The sequence below is a fragment of the Cheilinus undulatus genome, linkage group 6 (genome assembly GCF_018320785.1).
Source record: "Cheilinus undulatus linkage group 6, ASM1832078v1, whole genome shotgun sequence".
NCBI classification, from domain to species: Eukaryota; Metazoa; Chordata; class Actinopteri; order Labriformes; family Labridae; genus Cheilinus; species Cheilinus undulatus.
The window spans coordinates 13,776,892-13,795,952 of NC_054870.1; the positions used below are offsets into that span (position 1 = coordinate 13,776,892).

A 19,061-nucleotide genomic window follows, 5' to 3' on the forward strand; every position below is an offset into this window, starting at 1 on the left:
CTCCACACCAGCCTTCACTCAGCACACAGCGTGCTACACCGTAAGTGAGTGTCCAACCCACGCTGCCTGAAGCCGGACTCAGCTCCCCACGCTGCTCTGAAGAGACAATAATGGAGAAAAAGAGCGAGATCAACGGGCACGCCATGCCCAACTCGGCCTCCACCGACCTGATGGTGGAGAAAAACGCGCAGAAGAGCTTCAGAGAGAAACTACTGGAGTTTCTGAGGAAGAACCTGCTGGTGATCCTGACCGTGTCCGGGGTGCTGGTGGGCGTCGGGCTCGGCATGATGGTCCGCAACATGAATCTGACCAAGGCGCAGATGACCTACTTCGCCTTTCCAGGAGAGATGCTCCTTCGGATGCTGAAGATGATCATCCTGCCCCTTGTCGTCTGCAGCCTCATATCCGGCGCTGCCAGCCTGGACACGCGCTCCCTGGGCAAGCTGGGTGGCATCGCTGTCGCCTACTTTCTGGTGACCACGCTGATCGCCTCGGGCATCGGGGTGGCACTGGCCTTCATCGTCAAACCCGGAGTGGGCGCAGGAGCCTTGAACACCAACAGCCTGGGACTGGAGAGCGTCACCAGCAACAAGGAGACCGCGGACTCCTTCTTGGATCTAGCCAGGTACCGAAACAGCACTCAGATCAACCCTGATATGTAGGTCAGTGTTGAATATGAAGCAGACTGGTGTGATATTGTGCAGTTCTGTGGGGAGTAATGGCACAGCTCGCCTTGGGCGCAGGAGGAACGCATTGGTTGGTCTCACACATGAGCGGCTCTGAGCATGGAGCCAAGAGAGGAGCGCGCACAGACACAGAGACATGAGGCGAGAATCACTCAGCAGGTCACAACTTGTTCTTTGACCTATTTTGTGCTCAAAACAATAATATCACAGTTACAAAGGCTTTGCAAGTGAGCGAGTGAGATATGTAACTTTCAGCACATGATCTTTTATATTTCAAACTACAATAAGACTAAAGAGCAGCTCTGTGCAGCCTCAGGACACCCTAAACTCTCCTGAAGCTGATGTTTATTCAGTTGTGAGTGGTTTGTTTTTGCAGGTCTGAAACAGAGGCATATGTTCCAGTTGCTGGAATGGATTATGTTGATGTGGACTGCATCTTCTATTATAATTTTAAGAAGAAAAGATGCCATCTAACTACCACTGCTAATGCAGAAACACGTGCTGAATGTGTGCATCATAGGGCTGATAAATCACAGTTTTATATGCACTAACATGCAGGCATTTGCAGTGAACACATTGCAAATACCTGAATTAATTCCATTGAATAAGAAAAGTGTTCAGTGTAAACATGCTGTCCTATCTGATTCAGCATGCATACATTACACCTGTTGAATAGAGCTCTGAGGATTGCAGTCATGCCATTTTGAGCTAACTCATGCTAGCTATAAGCTACCCTTGGATAATGTTGCCAGTTTTTTGGGATCTAAGACTTTTGGGATATATGTGTTGTAGCTACAGCTGAAGTTAAGACATTTTCTTAAACATAAGTAATATTTCTCATTGTGCCACGCTAGGATAAAATAGAAAAGTAATAATGCTTTTTAATTCATCTGCCCATAGTTGGCCCTACAAAAGTTCACTACAGTTGCTTGGAAACTTCCTTTTTATGCAACACACACTGACTGGCCACTTCATTAGGTACACTAAACACAAATATTTAATCAGCATGGCTGCAAACAATGCATTTAAGCATGCAGGCATGGTGAAGACGATCAGTTTGCGAAATACTCAGACCAGATGGTCTAGTATCATGGAACATTCAAAGCCACTTAAACCTCCTTTTTTAGATATTTCTGATCCTCAGTCTGGGCTTCATTAGATCGAGCTTCATTACAATGTCTACGTGCCTATCATATCGTATTGTAATTTAAGCAATGCCAGTTTTTTCTCAGTTGTTCAACCTTAGTCTTGGTGTGCCGTAGGAATATGTACAACCACACGCAATTACTACAACTATACAAGAACAAAAACAGAGCAGAACAGGCATAAATGACAACACGAAGACACTGATGAAGTCAGAGGTAGAACAAAGGAGGAGCTGGGGTGGAGGAGGGTTGTAAAAAGCAGCTTGCAGACAGGCTTTGGATATGGCAGCACTAGTACGAGCCTAGAGTGCATCAGTTTGCCATCAGCTGATGTAGACTTTTGTTAGTCCAGCTGTTCTCAATTATATGGCAGTGCTTGACTCCACATCCTGCCTGAATTAACACTATATGCTTGACGTGTAAGAGGCTATTTTGTAAAGATATAGTTGTGGTGTGCCTTGAAATTTTGGCTTGATCGTAAGTGTGCCTTGGGCAAAGAAAGCGTGAAAACCACGGCCTTAGGGAACAATAAAGAGTATCATATTGTATCGTAACATACCATATTGTACTGAATCATATCTAATGGTATCATTTAGTATCAAAACATATCATTTTGTATTGTACTGTTTATATTGTATTGTACTGTATTCTATTTTAATGTATTCCTTCATATCATCAATATTTAACAAATTCCATATGTTACATATGGCCCAGAGAATGTGAAAACTGCAGATTTGAAGAAGTCAACTCAGGTTCGCAGAATCACCTGAAGAGTAATTCTTGCACTAAGGTTTGGATCTGAATCCTTTTGAAAACCCCTGAGCGCACCATGCAGAGTCCTGCAGAAGTCCCACTCAGTCATGCTTTTCCTCTTCAGTGGAAAAGGAGCAGGGAAGGAGCTGCTTTGAGTACTTTTGGCTTGCATGTCAATTTCTTGTGGACTGACTGTGTGAATTTCCTACTTGGTTTAGAGTTTCAATGGCACAAGATTTGTATACTTCAGTATGTTTTAAAGAATCAGATGATATCAATGCCTGTTTTGTGAAAACAAAACCAGTGAATAGGCACCAAAAATTGGATTTTTTTTTGTTTATAATCCCCCAAATTAGCAAGCACTCTGTTTCTGTACAAGGCCAACCAATGCAACTTAGACTGTGTTCTTTCTCATTTGCTCACAGCAGCCTTTGATAAAAGAATTATGACTAAAAAAGTGTAGTTTTTTTAAAGCTTTGGTACTTTTTGATACTTTCAGTGCTCAAAACAACAGATTTTTAAAACGTATGGTATTAAAAAGCATGATGAAAACTAACAAACTAAATTTTAATTAATGGTTTTAAGAATTATTCCAGCGTTCAAGTGTTTAGTGTAGATTCATTCAGTCTTACCTACATACTTACAAATTCATACATACCTTTAGCAGCCTGGTGAGTGTAGTGCCATGTCTTATAATCACACAGAACATAAACCAGGATCAATTCCTAAAAAGCTGCTGTATAATACATTATGTGTCATTTTACACACGTAGATCCCTGACTGCAGTCTTGAGGTCTTTCTAGGAGTCAGGGGTTGGACAGCACTGCTGAAATGCAAGAACTCAAATGTTTACTTGTGTACTTGTGTCAGTTCTAGTCATAATATCTCATACCACTTATGTTAATCCATGCTGACTGGAGATGCCAAAATGTACAACTTATTCAAAGTTATTGCATGCAAGAAAACAAGGCTTGAGTTTCTTTCTAATCAGTGAAAACATCTGCCAGTGCAGGAAGGAAATCATCTTGAGTGCCTGGAAGTGTGTATCTAAATAAGTACACCATGTTTTAAGACACTCAGCAAGTAAAATTGCTTGCTCCACTGACAGATATTCTCACTTATAAGCAGCTCATGCTCTATTTTTGTCCTGCACTATCTTTAAATAAGATGCTTTCCAGGACCTGTCTGGTAAATTTGTCTTAAAGTATCTTAGAATCTGATCTATCTGATTACAGTAATTGTAATGAGTTATTGGATACAAGTAAACAAAAACACTCCCTAAGATTTGAGGTTTGAGTGTGAACGTTTACTCAACTTTGCTTGGTAAAAGTTTTGGCCAAGACAGTGTAATGATATATTGATGATAAACAAAAGTTACTTTTTAGAGTCTGTATCTTTGCAGCAAACTCTTATCCACATGTTTTGATCTGGTTTGGCACCAACAAACAGTCAATAGAGACCTCATGGTTTTCTAGGCTGATAGCGGACCCTCACATGTTGTTGATCTCACTCAAATGATACAAATACACGTGCAGAAAGATTATGCAGAGTTACAAAACAGAATCTCCTGGAGGTATCACCACTGTCCTTGCATGCTGTTTGTGATCCTGGGTCCTATAAAAAGTTCCCACAGAGCGAGGGAAAGCCGACAGCTGCTGTGGTAGAGGAGTGTATTTAGACGTGGAGGGATAAACTCCAGCAGCTCTTAGCTCACTGAGTACAAGCTGAACACGGTGTGGTGCTGTCAGCACTTCTCCTTATCACCAGAGCAGATGGACCTGCTGCTTGTATATCTCAGCCTTGTTACCTTAAAGAGTCACACTTCATGTTTGCTGTGGTGACCAGCTGTTAAAACATAACATGAGGGACACAACAAGTTCAGAGATTAAGATTATGATGGAGGTCACTTTTACCTTCATTTCCAAGTCTTAATGCTGATTCGTTTAGAGTGAGGAAGTCTGAGGCTAAGGCCTTGTCCACACGGAGACGAAAACGTTATATTTCCATTTCGTTTTGAAAAGGTTTTCTGTAAACGGGATTGTTTCAGGAAATGTCCGTGTAAGCACAGAACTATGGAAAACGACTGGAAACGCTGTAGTATATATACCAAGCCTGTACGTGGCGCTGTACTGCTGCCACGGAAATGCACCAAAAGAGAGAAGAAGATCACAGAAAACTGGTACAAACTTTCTTCTAGTTGCCCTCCTGGTTGTTCTCCACGTTGGATTTAAGAACATATGGTGTATGTTGTTCGCGGTGGTGGTAAGAAAGCATCAGATTTTGCTGTAAAAGCCATAATAAGATCAATAGCTTCTGCAGCACAAACACACCCCTGTAATCCACCATTGCTGTTTTGGTTCGATATGCGCATGCCAGGTATGTGGCTACGCTATTTGTGACGTTTCACGAAAGATGCAGTTGGCTATCCACACAGAGACGAAACGGTAAGCGTTTACAGATTTGTTCACTCTGGGACCCAGTTAAAAGTATCGATTACAGCCTCCCAAAACGCCGTTTCCATGTGGATGAAACACCAATACGGCAAAAAAACTTTTGCGTTTACTCCTGACTTCGTCTCTGTGTGGACTGGGCCTAATTTGGTTCATTCGGAGTCAACAAACACCAAGACAGGCAATGAACCACTATAACATGCACATCGTACTTCAGTCCAAATACTGCCTAAAGTTATACCATACTTATTCAAATCTTTTAAAGTCAGATTGAAAAACCTAGTCGCTTTACTCCAGCATGCATACACCTCAATCAGGCTGATATTGCATGAGGAGTTTTGCAAATGCTCCACAGTGTCAACACCAGACTTTGACAGGAAAGTTGATAAGCATAAATGTGTAGCATAGCAGAAGCTGTTCATGTTTTCACCCTTCGATATACAACCAATCTGTGGCTTGCTGCTTGTTGGAAGAAGTCAACAAGAATGTCTTACACTAGCTGAGAGGCACCCCTGCTTACTGAAACTACTGGGCCCCTGTAAGCCCAGTGAATGAGCCCTCTCCAGATGTTATTCATCAATCCATGTTTGTTGGATCAGTAGCATTGGTGCTAGCCTCTAGGCAAACATTCCCCATGCTTTGGTCCTAGTTCCCTGGAAAGTTGTCACAGTTTCTTCACCTTTTGTGCAGTTGATGACAGCTTTGAAGTTTGACATTACGAGCCAAATGGTGTAGGTCAGTTGGCCTGCCCACATTGTTGACATTTCAACAGAGAAAAAGGCTTCATTTTAAGAAAAGGGGGGTATCCAATTTGGAACAGGCAAAACTTTACTGAAGAACCAATTCATAATATGTGTTTGTGTTGCATTAACAAAAAAATGGCGAGTTTTTAGGTTGAAATTAAAATTTTGTTATTGCAGTTAAACTTTACAATGGATCATGTTTTTTGCTGACCCCATGGGCTCCCCATGCTGTTGGGCCTGGGAAAGTTTTACCCCATGTGGTTGCCTTGCTGAGGGTTCAAATTGCCACCTACAGTACAGAGCTGGACATGCCTCCATCAATCATCAGTTGCCCCCTGTTGCTTGTGTACAAGAGCAGCAGTCCAGTTAGGCAGACTCAGACTTATTTAGCTACAGCCCCATTAAAATGTACTGACTGTTCAAATTGTTATTCTAGGAGTCTGACAAAATCACTGCAAGGATCCCTTGAAAGAAGGGATGAGCTTTTTGTTAAAGAGCAGAGATATCCTGATTGATTGGCAGCCAATCATATTCAGACAGTATTAACAGTAAACAGTATTTGATCAGATATTTGAGGAAAATAGCTTGTGTCACTAATGCAATTACCTAAGTAAGCTGCTCCAATGCAGCTGCTTGGTCATTAAGGCCAGTGGGATAAAAATCCCCAGAATTTTTTTCTTTTTTTAAATTTCTTAAGTCCCTTTAGTTTAGAAATATTAATGTAATGGTGAAATCTGTGTTGAAATCCTTGTTGAAACTAGCAGATTAAAGTCTGTTAGATAACTTTCATTAGCTGTTAACAATAGCTAACATAATGTAGGTTATGGTGTGTTAATTAAGGTCCAGTTGGTGAAATTACTATTTGGCAAAGTTGCAAGATCTGACCAAAAAGTGTTACGCCAACAAGGGAAATTAGGGTTTTGATGAGAGACTTCTCTGTTGGAAATCGATGGGTTGCTCCTTCCAGGTGGGGAGAGTGTCTTTGCCCCAAGTGACAGAGTTCAAGTACCTTGGAGTCTTGTTCGTGAGTGAGGGTAGAAGGGACCGCGAAATTGACTGGTGGATCAGTGCAGCATTTGCGGTATTGCAGAAATTGTACTGCACTGCCGTGGTTCAGTACAATGTCTGCTATACCAGAGCGGAAGAAAATGGATGGATGGATGAGAAATTTAAAAACAATACAATTGTTAGGAAATGAAATTTGTTTTCTGAGCAGTATGAAATAATTGCATCAGTTGCAAGATCTGGCTGAGTTACTATTCTGAGACTTATTGGCTTTTATCTGTAAGACTATCTGCACTGTATGTATGTTTGTTTTAACATTTCAGTGTTAGTTTTTTAATGCTGCCTTTATCTCTGGGATGCCAAACTCCTGTCTATACAATAAAGTTACCTTTCTGGGTACTACTAAAGAACCTTGAACTTTAAATCAGCTAAATACCAAACATTGGTATCAAAAATCATCCAGGCCTGTTAGCAGTCTACTCCTAGTTTATACCCATAAATGAGCACAAGTGATGAATGATCACATTGTGTGATTCCTTGCACTGTGTGTAGTCCTTGCTGTGGGGTACTTGTTGCATTGCGCCTTGGGGAGGGGGTTTCATTCTGCTCTGTTTAACAGAGGAAGTAAAGGCATGTTTTTGACTGAATAATGATGACTTTGTGATCCTTTTATAATGTTGTCTGCAGTCTCAGTACACTAGAGCTACTGACTGACAAATTGGCAACAGCCCCATGTACAGATCTACACATGGGTTTGTATGAGACTGCCTGCCTGCCTGACTTTCACGGCCGTGCAGAGTTGCGTCAGCGGAGGAGTAGCGCCATCTAATGGCAGTTCATGGAGCATAGTGGACCTCAGCTAATGCCATGCTCTTTCTATAGCACTGAGCTACTCCTCTCCCCTGTCTGGCATTTTAACAGGCATCCCATGGTTGCGGTCAGCCATATAGTTTTAACCTAGTCTTGCACACATTCCCGACCTACTGAAAATGTCTTCACAACATATTTTTGGGTGTTGAACCTCCAGTTGAGAATCACTGATTTAAAGCCTTAAAGCTGAGCAAATCTCAAACAAACTAAGCTGTTAAGAAAGCAGTAGAGCAACAACTCATGTATGAGGATATAACTATATCACAGCTGTTTCTGGTTGAAAGAACTTCACATTAAAATAACATGTATGTATGCAGGGATCCTTTATGTAAAATTGTCAGACAATTTGAATAACAAGAAGTTTTTACTCTCAGAGACAAAGAGCCACCAGAAAGTGTGAGACCCCTCTGATCAGGCCTGGGGTCTGGAATTCAAAGAATCATTCATGTTACTCTGATTAATTAGAAATTAAAGCTGTTATGTAACACAGCTTTATAAATAAGTCTGCAGAGAAGGGGCTCTGTGGGGCCTGGGGGATGGGAGTGTGTGTTTCGGGGGCTCTGTGGGAAAAGCATGCCTACCCTCGGCTCTGGTTTCCAGGGTTAATCCAGATCCTCGCCTCTGTCATGTGAGAGGGAGAGCCTTATGAAGTCTTGTGTGGAGGCAAGAATTTAACCAAACAGACCATTCCTCATGTAAAATAAAGAATGTGAAGTAGTGATATCATAGCATTCTGCTGGTGTGAGTTGATTTTAGTAACAGCTGAAGCAGGATTTGGCCCCAGCTGATAGCAGAGTTCATTGGGGCCGCAAGGCTGTGGACCAGAGTGCTGGGCTGTGGTCTGGCTGTGGGAATAAATGTGAGCAAAGTCTGTATTTCTTTGCACAATACGGTGAAACCCCAGAGGATAAAGTTACAACAAACACACTCTAATACATGGAAAAGGCCTGCAAGCTTCCACTAATCCCTGTGTGCTTCTCTTACTGCAGGGAGAATCACCCAGCATGGTGCCTCTACACGCACGCTTGTGTATGAAAAAGTTTCATCATTGACTTATGATAGTGAGGTCCAACTGGACAAAATGGAGACAAATCAAAGGTGACTTATCATACCCCTTTTCCACCCTTTTGCACAGTCCCCTGTGATCTAAATGCAATTTCTCTGTCATACTTTGATTAAATTATATTATTCTCCTCTGGAGGATGTGCTTAAATAAGTTCAGCTGTGCTTTTGTTGCTGTGGAGAGAGATTTGTGGGTTGAGATACTAGGTGAGGGGCAGGTATTTTAATCCAAGTAAATTTTGACTCCTTGTGATGCCAAAATGGGCACAAATTACCAACAAACTAGAGCCCTGCATGGAATGTTTTTCTTAATCCCAATACTGCTGGATTTCTGACCAGTACCACTCACTTCCTCGCACCAACAGCAGGTCTGTCCAGTCTCGCCTGCATCACGTATGGATCTTGAACGAAGGAAAAGTCTAAGGAAACAACCACAACACTTACATCCTTATCATGCATAACAGTACCACACATGCATAGAAATAGCAACTGAGAGCCTCAGACTGATTAAACTCCAAGTTTTGGCTTAGTATGAGCATTTTCAAAGTAATATTTATCAACCTTATTTACACATCATTCATCGTGGTTAATTTTAAAGTTATACAAAGGTGGAATTGTTTCCTGATATTTGTTAAGTTTGTGCATGTTGTTTCCCTAAGTGACTACATAATGGCTCAGCGTCCCCAGGTGCCAGAATGTATTTGCATTGATACAACATAATAAGGGGGGCAGTAAAGTTTTAGAGTGCACTCATAATTTGCTCTGGTCTTTCCCGGCAGCAGGCAGCTGCCTGTGTGAGCGTAATATTACTGTGAGATATTGAACTGTTACGTTCATTGCATTGTTATTGACTGCAAGAGTTTACTGCTGGCCATTGTTATGCCAGGTCATCCTAACTTTAGCTTGCTAACATAAACAGACAAGTGTGACCAAGGCATTGAGGCATGTCATGACTCATGGACAAGCGGGTTGAACTGAAACAGGAAACTTATAGAGTTATTGTTTATTTCACAAACTAGCTATAAACTTGCCATTCAGGAAAACAGTCCTCTTCAACAAATCTGATGCTAAACCACGCTGCTCTGAATGCTAGCTTCTCTGCTTCAAGGAGGTAAATATGGAGCATGCGATGTGAAAGTAGTCAGAGCGCCCTCTACTGGAAAAATAATAGAACACAGACATGTCAAAGTAAAACCAAGTCTTATCCACTGCCCATTATTGCCAAAAATACAAGCGTCAACATCAGCGTCAATCAGCCAACTTTTGGCCAATTAACAATTATTTTTTCGAAGGTTATAATCGGGCAGCTGAAGTTTCAGTCAGGCCCTACTACAAATTTATACCAAGTTTCTTCTCCCTGAAATCTTTCTGAGTTGAGTCATAGAAGTATCTTCCAGTCAGACCCGCTTTAAATCCCTTTGCGCTGTCAAAACAGAGCTCATTGTCTTTAGATAACAGAGGGTGTCAGATGTTAGTCTTTCGCAAAAGCTTTCTAAAGATTCTTATAGTCCTCTAGTACAGTGGTTCTCAAGTGGTGTGGCAAGGCACACTGGTGGCCTTGAAGCAAGTCAAGGTGTGCCTTGGGAATTTGCATAACCATGCCTGATTAACCCCTATCAGATTTTATTCAAAATGTTTTAAAGAATATTATTGATGATGTTTATTAGACAGATTTCAAAAATGGTGTATCAAATATGATGCAATATGCTTTAAGGAGTTAATATGACAAAACCAAAGATACTTTTACATGTGTTTGCACCAGTATTTTTGGATTCTATCAGTGTTTAAGACACCTACTGTGATGATAATATCATTTTAAAACTCTCACTATCATAAGATATCAAAATATACCAAAATTGAACATCCTCTTAGACAACTTCATATTTTCTGTGGTAATTTGTGCACTTTCTCACTTTGCCTGTAATGCATGTGTTTTGGGTAATTTGGTGTAAAAAATGACTATTAACAGGTATTAAAAGATTTAGATTTGCTACGGCAGAATTCTTGAATCAACAGCTGTGAATAAGGCTGGCATGGCTAGAAAACATACATTTTAGCATGTATTTATGTAATTAAGTCATTCCCAAATGTTGGAGTGAGGCATGCCTAGGTGTGCGTTGTGAATTTGAACAATCATGCATCATACTACAACTTTACATAGACTAAAGACACAATTTTGCATGAATATGAAGATGTTGTGCCTAGAGCAAAAATCATTTGAAAATCACTGCTCTAGTGTATGGAAGGCATTAGCTGACAGGACCATTAAATGTGTGCGCCCTTGTAAGATAAACTAATTACTATTATTTTTTCTTACAAATGCTGCATGTGATGTAAAAAAAGCTTACACTGTGATCCCAAGTCCAGTTGTGTTAATGGAACTACACTCACTGCTGACTGTTTTCTTAATTTTACATTAGCCTTATTTATAAGTTTAGTCAACTTTCAAAACTAGTTGCCGAGGAACATCCCTGTATTTGAGCAGAGTTGATTTCTGAAGATGCAAATTTACCATTATCCATGTGACTTATTTTAATGGCTTTTACTTTTGACACATAAACACAATCATCAGGCATCTGCAGCTCTGGAGTGTCACACCTCTCTGTCTGTGAACAGGCTTAACCAAAAGTTGTAAATCACTCAAAGGAGGTCAGATTTGGCACCTGTGCAGGCAGGAAAATAAAACTCAATAACCACAGCTCTTCCTTTTCATTTTGTTGATAATTAATGTGAACTTTCTGACCTCAAGGTTTGACTCAGCAGGGTGAGATAAGGAAAGCCAACACACCTTCAGCTGCAGACTCTAAAAGTCAAACTGTTTCCTTAAGTTTAGATGAACAAAGTTACAGAAACAAGAATTTAATAATTCAACACCTGATAAAGCGGAACATGCTGAAACATGTCTGATGGGTTTCATAGTCATGTTTAATCACAGTAAAAGAGTGAATGTTTGACTCATGTATCCTGTTTTGTTAAATTTGATCCCAAGTTAACCTTGTGTTTGGTAAACCCTTACCTGACAAAACACCAGTAAGTGTGTTTTTATATTTTTTTTTATTAAGGTACAACTTGTTCTATCAATCATTATAATAAAACATGTTAGAAATTAAACTTATGTGGAGAAACACAGCTACACATGAAAAGGTGTTTTTGCAGTTTTATGGCCCACTGGCGTTAGGGCTGGGTAATATATCAAGTTTAAAGATAAGCCAACACATTTTTTAATTCTTGTTTAGGAATGTTTAAAATGACTGAATGCTAAAAACTTTACAATAGGGCTACTAAATTACCTTAAGTGTAATTTCAGTAGCTTCAGCATGAGATTGAACGGTCAGTAGAAAAGACAGAAAGTCACTTTTCCTCTGTGAACTAATCAGTACTAGAGCAATTTTGCACCAAATTTTGAATATTCTCATTTACATACATGTTAAATGGACAGGGTTCAGTTTGCTCGACTAAGCAGTTTGCATGTATTTTGTGTGTGGTTAGCGTGGATTTCCTCTTTTCACATGCTTAGTCAGTCAGATGCAAAGCCACACTATTCTTTAGTACGATCTGCCCCTGTGTTTTAGCACAGTGTAGTTAGACTCAGAAACTTTTAGTGGGCATCATGTGCACCCAGCACATTTCCTTCATAATGTTCCCTTAACAGCCAAATGCAAAACTGAGAATCTCAGCTGTTGAAATGTTTTCTGCTCCCATTCTTTTACAATTGCTTTGCTTATTATGCTACGTTTGTTTGCATTTTGCAGGATGTTGCTCTTTGAATACATTTTGACATGACTTGTGGGGTTTTTCCGTTACATTGAGCGGCTTAGCTGGTTTGACTCAGCCCAGCGAAATTTGCTTTTCTACCACATCTGAGCTACCCTGTTTGAGGGCATGTCTAGAGCTGATGACGCAGCATTTTGAGTCAGTGACATTAAACAGCTGTGCTTCAGTAAGTTTTGTTTTATTTCAAAGATTGGTGCAGCACTTGCTACTTTAACGCTTCTGAGAGGCATTCCTAAATAATGACGACCTGCTGTGATGTCATCGCGGTGTGCTTGGAGGCGGGCAGGAGTGCTTGGGCCTTGCTTCAGAGCAGGATCATTCTGGGCGCGGCTTGGTGTAGCATAGCGCAGCCAAACTGGTGATGGAAAAGTAGATCAGCATGGCTTGGTTCGGACCAGCGTGGTCAAGAGTCATAGTGACAACGCCCCAGTAGCCAGTATCGGTCTTTCTGTATGGAGTAAGCATGATCTCCATGTGCATACATGGGTGTTCTCCAGGTTCCGTGGTTTCCTCCTGCAGTCCAAAGACATGCTTGTTATATCAAGTGGTGCTACAATTTCCTGAAGTTATGAGTGTGTGCATGAATGTCTTCTCTGTGTATATCATCCCTATGGACAATTAGTCAAAGATGTTCACTGAAGGTTGTAAGGAGGACTGACAAATACAAGTGGTTACTATGTTTTAAATCCAGCATTTAGAAATTAGAATTCGGTGCTAATTTATGATGATTTCTCAATAATGCAGACTACATCAAAACAACATGGGGAAGATCAGGTGTCATCTTTGATTTTTATGAGTGTACCATAACAGGAAATGTCTTTGTTTAATGATCAGACAAAGGTTGAAGATTAAATCAAGCCAGTAAAACTTTCAGGAATATCTAATCCCAGTTAAGACCTCAGTGATCTGATTCAATCAAAGATGAAGCAGACAGTAGATCAGAGCCTGAATAACTGCTCTGTCAGGGATTTTAGGGAATTGTGGAGTTAATGGATGATCCTGGGAAAAGAGCCAGAGTTCACTGAGTATGTGATGACAAACTGAGCCTGTGAACAATTCATGCTTCAGCTGGGTTTACCTCACTGTTCTGAAAGACTTTCTGAGGCCAGCTGAGGTTTAGAAATTACAAGAAATATGGGTCAGTTACATGAAATCAAACAATAGTAAGATTCAGTGGAGCTAACTTTCTTTTCTCTTTCTTTCACAGAAATTTATTCCCGGCAAATTTGGTGGCTGCTGCTTTCCGTTCAGTGAGTGCCAAACATACTTTTCCTCCACTTTATTTCCTCTGTCTGCCTGGTTTTCACTGCCACCTGTGTCTTGAGTGAATTTATTTCCCCTACCATGCAGATGCCGCCCCATGTTCATTTACAGCGGCTGTAAATCCCGGCAGAAGCGCTGCGAGCCCCATAATGCCTCTTAATGAGGAGACGTTCAGAATAGAGGCCGCTGCTCTCCCCATCTTGCCCAAACGCCTCTTTTCCTTGTCCTGATCGGCAGGGCAACCAGCCGTTACCATGGCGAAACCATTCCATTCCAGCCAGCCTAGCAACCTACCTCGCCTCGCTGCTCTTAAACACACCGCTCCACTTCCTGGAATTATGTGTCTGTTAAGGCTGAAATAAGAGCCAGGAAAGTTCAATATTTGGGGATGCAGGGATGCAAAATGGTTGTGCACACACAAATACACAGATACGCACATGCACGAAAAGCAAAGACACTTAGTCAATAATGGAACCAATAGCCTTAAAATTTCCTAAAGCATGTGGGTGAATTATAAACTAAAAAAAACAAATAGAGATTTAAAGTGCACACAGGTCAAAGAGTTCAAAATCCCTCTTTCTGTCAGCCTATACTGTGGTAGAGCCCTTGTGGAAAGGATCCAACCGTGGATTAAACCAAAAAAAGCAGAAGAGAGGGGGGATTTACATAAAACCACAAACAGCTCCATGCTTAAATATACATTTTAACAAATGAAGTGTAAAATTTAGAGTATGGGGATAGCTGTCTTGTTAGATCTCTGACTATGGTCATGGTCTATGTCGCTGCATGTACAAATATGTTATAAGGAACTGTGACCTTATTTCAAGTCTGTAAATCTGCCCATAGGCTGGGAACCTTTATCCTATAGGCTGTAGAAAGGAGGGGAGGGGGTCTCTTTTATAGCTCCAAGAATGTTTGAACTTCAATTTAAGACACGAATGTGGCCCCTTCCTCATATCTGCAAAGTGTTGCACTCTAAAGAGCAATCAACAGACTCAGTCCTTGAAGGGGGTTAAATACTTTAAACCAGTTACAACTATTAAACAGTAGTTCAGAAAAGTTATTAGAAATAAACCTTTTGTAACAGATTAGGGTGGAAAACCCAGTTCAAAAGAGGTTTATGTTAAATAGAAAACAGTTATATGCTCATCATTCTCACTCTGTATTCAGTTGAACACAGCACAAAGACAAGGTATTCAATATTCAAACACTTTATCATTTTGGGGGAAAACAATTTCTGGATTTGATGCCTGCAACGTGTCTGCAGGTATGCATATCGGATGTTGGCAAAAATCCAATATTTTGCTTTGCAGCACTCTTTAACTGTGAAGCCTTGCTGTTGTACCTTGTGCAGAATGTGGCATGGCATTGTTTGGTGAAATAAACAGGCATGACCCTGAAAAAGACATCGTCTGAATGGAAGCATATGTTGCTCCAAAACCTGTATGTACCTCTCAGGATTAATGGTGCCTTCACAGATGTGCAAGTTACCCATGCCGAGGGCACCTAAAAAAAACCCCACACCCTCGCAGATACATGCTGTTCAACTTTGTGTTGATAACCATTACACAGACAAAACCACACATTTACTGTTACTATGTGAATTACTTGCACTAAACAGCAATGCCACAAGCATGAAACTGAACTAACTGCATGTTTTCTTTCTGTTTTCTTTCAGTATGCCACTGACTACAAGATGGTCGCTGTTGGAAATGACACAAATGGGACCACCCTCTATCAAAAGGTATGTAGAAAATACATATATAGGTACACTTGTAAAATGTCGAGCACTAAGCATTTAAATGAAAAGTATTCCTTGTCCACCTATGGCTGAACGAATCGGCTGAAACTGTGTCCCCTGAGTGTTTGAAGCTCATGGGTAGTTAGTGTTGGTTTTTGACCCTTCCCCTTACATGCAGAGATTCCTCCAGATTCTCTGAATCATTTTATGGACTGTCAATAGTGAAATATGTAAATTCTATACTGTTGTTAATTGTGAATGACTGAGCATTTCTGGATTACCCCTTTTATACCCAATCATGGTTCTGTCACTGGTTACCAACTAACCTGCTCAACTGCTGAATGTTCTTTACTTCCTGTCTTTTCTTGCACCTGAATTCAGGGGCAGAAAATTTAGAAAATGTGTATATTTCTAAACAAGACTAGGCTAAAACTTAGTATATGGCTGACCGCAACTGTCTGGGATGTCTGTTGAAATGCCAGACAGGGTAGAGGAGTAGCTCCGCCTACTCTCCTGAACAGGTATCCACAGCGCTATAGACAGATCTCAGTGGAGGTACATTTTGCTTTACGAACCCCCATTAGATGTCGATACTCCTCCACTGACACAACTCTGTGTGGCTCTGAAAGTAAAGTCACTCACTCAGTCAGGCAGGCACATACCGACCCATGTGTCCAATAAGGTTTGTCAGTTTAAACATAAATACTTCATGTTTGTGTTGAATTCAAAAGGATTTGCATATCACTGTTTTCTGTTTTTTATGCATCTCTTACCCAGTGTCCCAACTTTTTTGGGAGCTGGGGCATATTATACTTTCTTTGCTTCTTAGAATGATGGTTACTGAAGCAACAGTAACATTTGTTACAACTAATTGGGAAGCCATGCTCTGAAAGGTTTAACAGGAATTAACACTGGTCTTTGATCAAGAGAACTGTTTATTTTTCTGGTTAAATCTTGCCAAGTTCCACTCTTAAACAGTAATACAAAAATCCTGATGGAATAGTATCTGTTTTTGTAGTGTTGTAAGCCTTCAGTTGCTCAAGAGTGTTGGCGACTGGACAGGTCAGCTTGACCTGCCAAATATCTGTTGGGCTGTAGAGGACGATAATGAAGGGGTGTAAACAGGAAACAAACACAGTCTGGCAAAGGGCTGATGGCAGATTTACAAATTATTGTATATCTGTTATGACTGGTGTACAGACTGTGATAGAGATGTTTAACATTGTAAGGGCACAAATGGCTCCTCAGGCCTCTTCCAGAGTAGTGGTCTGTATGATCCGATGTACTTTTTTCAGGGTATATTGTGATACCCTTTTAAATCCACCCTCTTTTCCCCAGTGACCATGGCTTGCACCAACTGACCCGGTGTCAGAGAACATTTGAGGGATCTGATCCTGGCACCGGTCCATGGTATTTGTCTGTAGTGGGGTCATAGTGGACAGTCGCCTCAGAGCCAGGGGCTGAAGCTGGTGAAGCTGGTGGAGCTGTGGGAGCGCTCAGGACAAAGGATGGGGATTGAGCTGAGGATTTGTTCCTGTCCTTATTCGTTATCCATCATCCAGTTCAGTGAATCCTTCGACTGCTTCCAGACCTACTAACTGTGTAACAAGAGGTGTCGTGTAAACTGCTCTGGAATATATCAGCGATGTTGTTATACAGGCTTCCGTCCACATAATGAAAGACTACAAACAAAGCCCCAGTCCAAGATTACGTACCAAGATAAACAGTCTTATCTCACAGTTACATACATTCAGCTATCAGTCAGTAAAACTGGGGGTCAGAACATCAGCCGTGATGGTCAACCAGTTTGATTTTGATTCGCATTTTGGAGGATCACCATGACTCTTTGGTCACCAGAGCGTGAATCACACTTACAATTTTCAGATCTTAACTGACTTACAAAACCTCAAAGACCACAGACACAAGGACACTTTCAATCAATGTTTTAACATTGTACTTGAGTAAACACACACACTGGATGATTTGGCATCAGCCATTTGTAGTAATGACGGCACAGTGGAGATTCCGCACAAGATCTCCCATAAACTTGTGTGATCAGATGTGACTTCAGAAACAAAACAATTATGAAAAATTACCAAAGTCCACAGCTGTCATTTCTGGTGTATAATTGCAGCAGAAACAAAAACAAATGAAAAAAGAAGAGAAATGAAGGTAGATAAATTATGAAAAAGAAGGTGTAGTTGTGTTCATGTCTCCTGCAAAAAAGAACCCAGTTCTATAAATCGAGCGTATAATGCTACTTCAGGCCATGGAGTCGAGCACTACTATATAATCATCAGCTGATCTCACGCAAGCCCTCATCACCTGACAGCCAGCTGATTTGCTCTAAATGCGCCAAAGGTTAATTGCACTCATGCTGCCATACTTAAACTGCTTCAGCCTGGCTATGCTCTGCTGCTTTCTGCAACCCTCCTCCACCCCAGCTCCTCCTTTATGCTATATCTGACTTAATCAGTGTCATTCTGTTGTCACTGATGCACGCTCTCCCTGCCTCAGGCTGTCCTTTAAAGCAGTTAGAGTATGTGTGCTGTTCCTGTTTGAAGCTTTCCACACAGGCTTGTGGAAGGACAGGGGGATCCTAGAACAGCCACACCATCAAATGTAAATAACAGCAATAAAAGAAAATTTATAACTGCTAATAAAGAGAAATCGTAAATCATGTGTGTTTCCTGACACAGTGGTCCTGACTGAAGTCATAGCATTTGAGCGTTTCCAAACTGCTGTGAGGTCTTATGAGTCCTGCAGTGAAATGTTACGTCTTGATTTGTTGTTTTAAATGCAATCACAGGTGCTTAAATATACATTGACTTTCTTTGAAGTTTTTGATTTAAAATGAACTGCCAGCCAACAGACACTTCAGCACTGAGGACCAAATTAAACCAGCATGTTAAACAGTCCTCAGGTTCAAAATACTTCCTGTGCTGCTGTGAGTCGCACGCAGACATATGATGTTGGCTGCTGCTGTGAAAAAGGCCTCCTCCACTCAGAGCAGCAGTTAGCAACACACCCAAACTTTATAACAAGTTCCTTTAGTTAAAAAAGTAATCTGATGTTGAAATCATCAACATGATTGTTGCATGGTCTTTCTTCTTTGATAATACATGTGAAACAGTGCTTTTATTTCTATTTCATTTTGAATTGAAAAGCCTGACACTGTGAAGCACCATCACCATTATTCCTGATTAGGAATCAGGGATTGATAAAGGATATGATATCTTCTTTTTCTTCCTTTTCTCCTTTTTAAGTGCTCTGCTGTGTGTTTCAGGTGCCCATTGGTACAGAAACAGATGGCATGAACATCCTGGGTCTGGTATTATTTGCCATGGTGTTCGGAGTGGCTCTAAAGAAGCTTGGAGAAGAAGGAGAGGAACTTATTAGATTCTTCAACGCTTTCAACGAGGCAACCATGGTGCTGGTTTCCTGGATCATGTGGTGAGTGGGGTCAGAGTTTTAATGCATACTGTAGATTGCTGTGTATTTGTACTACATCAGGAATTAAATGTTAAAGTAAATCAGAATGTGAAAATTATGATGAAACAGCAGCTGGC

The 19,061-nt window shown here is 40.9% G+C and overlaps 1 protein-coding gene across 1 annotated transcript in view; it reads left to right on the forward strand.

Moving 5' to 3' along the window:
* The window catches only part of slc1a4 (solute carrier family 1 member 4), a 32,153-nt gene continuing 13,092 nt past the window's right edge, over positions 1 to 19,061 (forward strand). The window contains exons 1-4 of the mRNA XM_041789273.1: positions 1 to 625; positions 13,696 to 13,738; positions 15,430 to 15,495; positions 18,779 to 18,945. Of these exons, the coding sequence (XP_041645207.1) occupies positions 111 to 625; positions 13,696 to 13,738; positions 15,430 to 15,495; positions 18,779 to 18,945 (791 nt within the window). The 5' untranslated portion in view covers positions 1 to 110. The remainder of the gene's footprint in view (positions 626 to 13,695; positions 13,739 to 15,429; positions 15,496 to 18,778; positions 18,946 to 19,061) is intronic.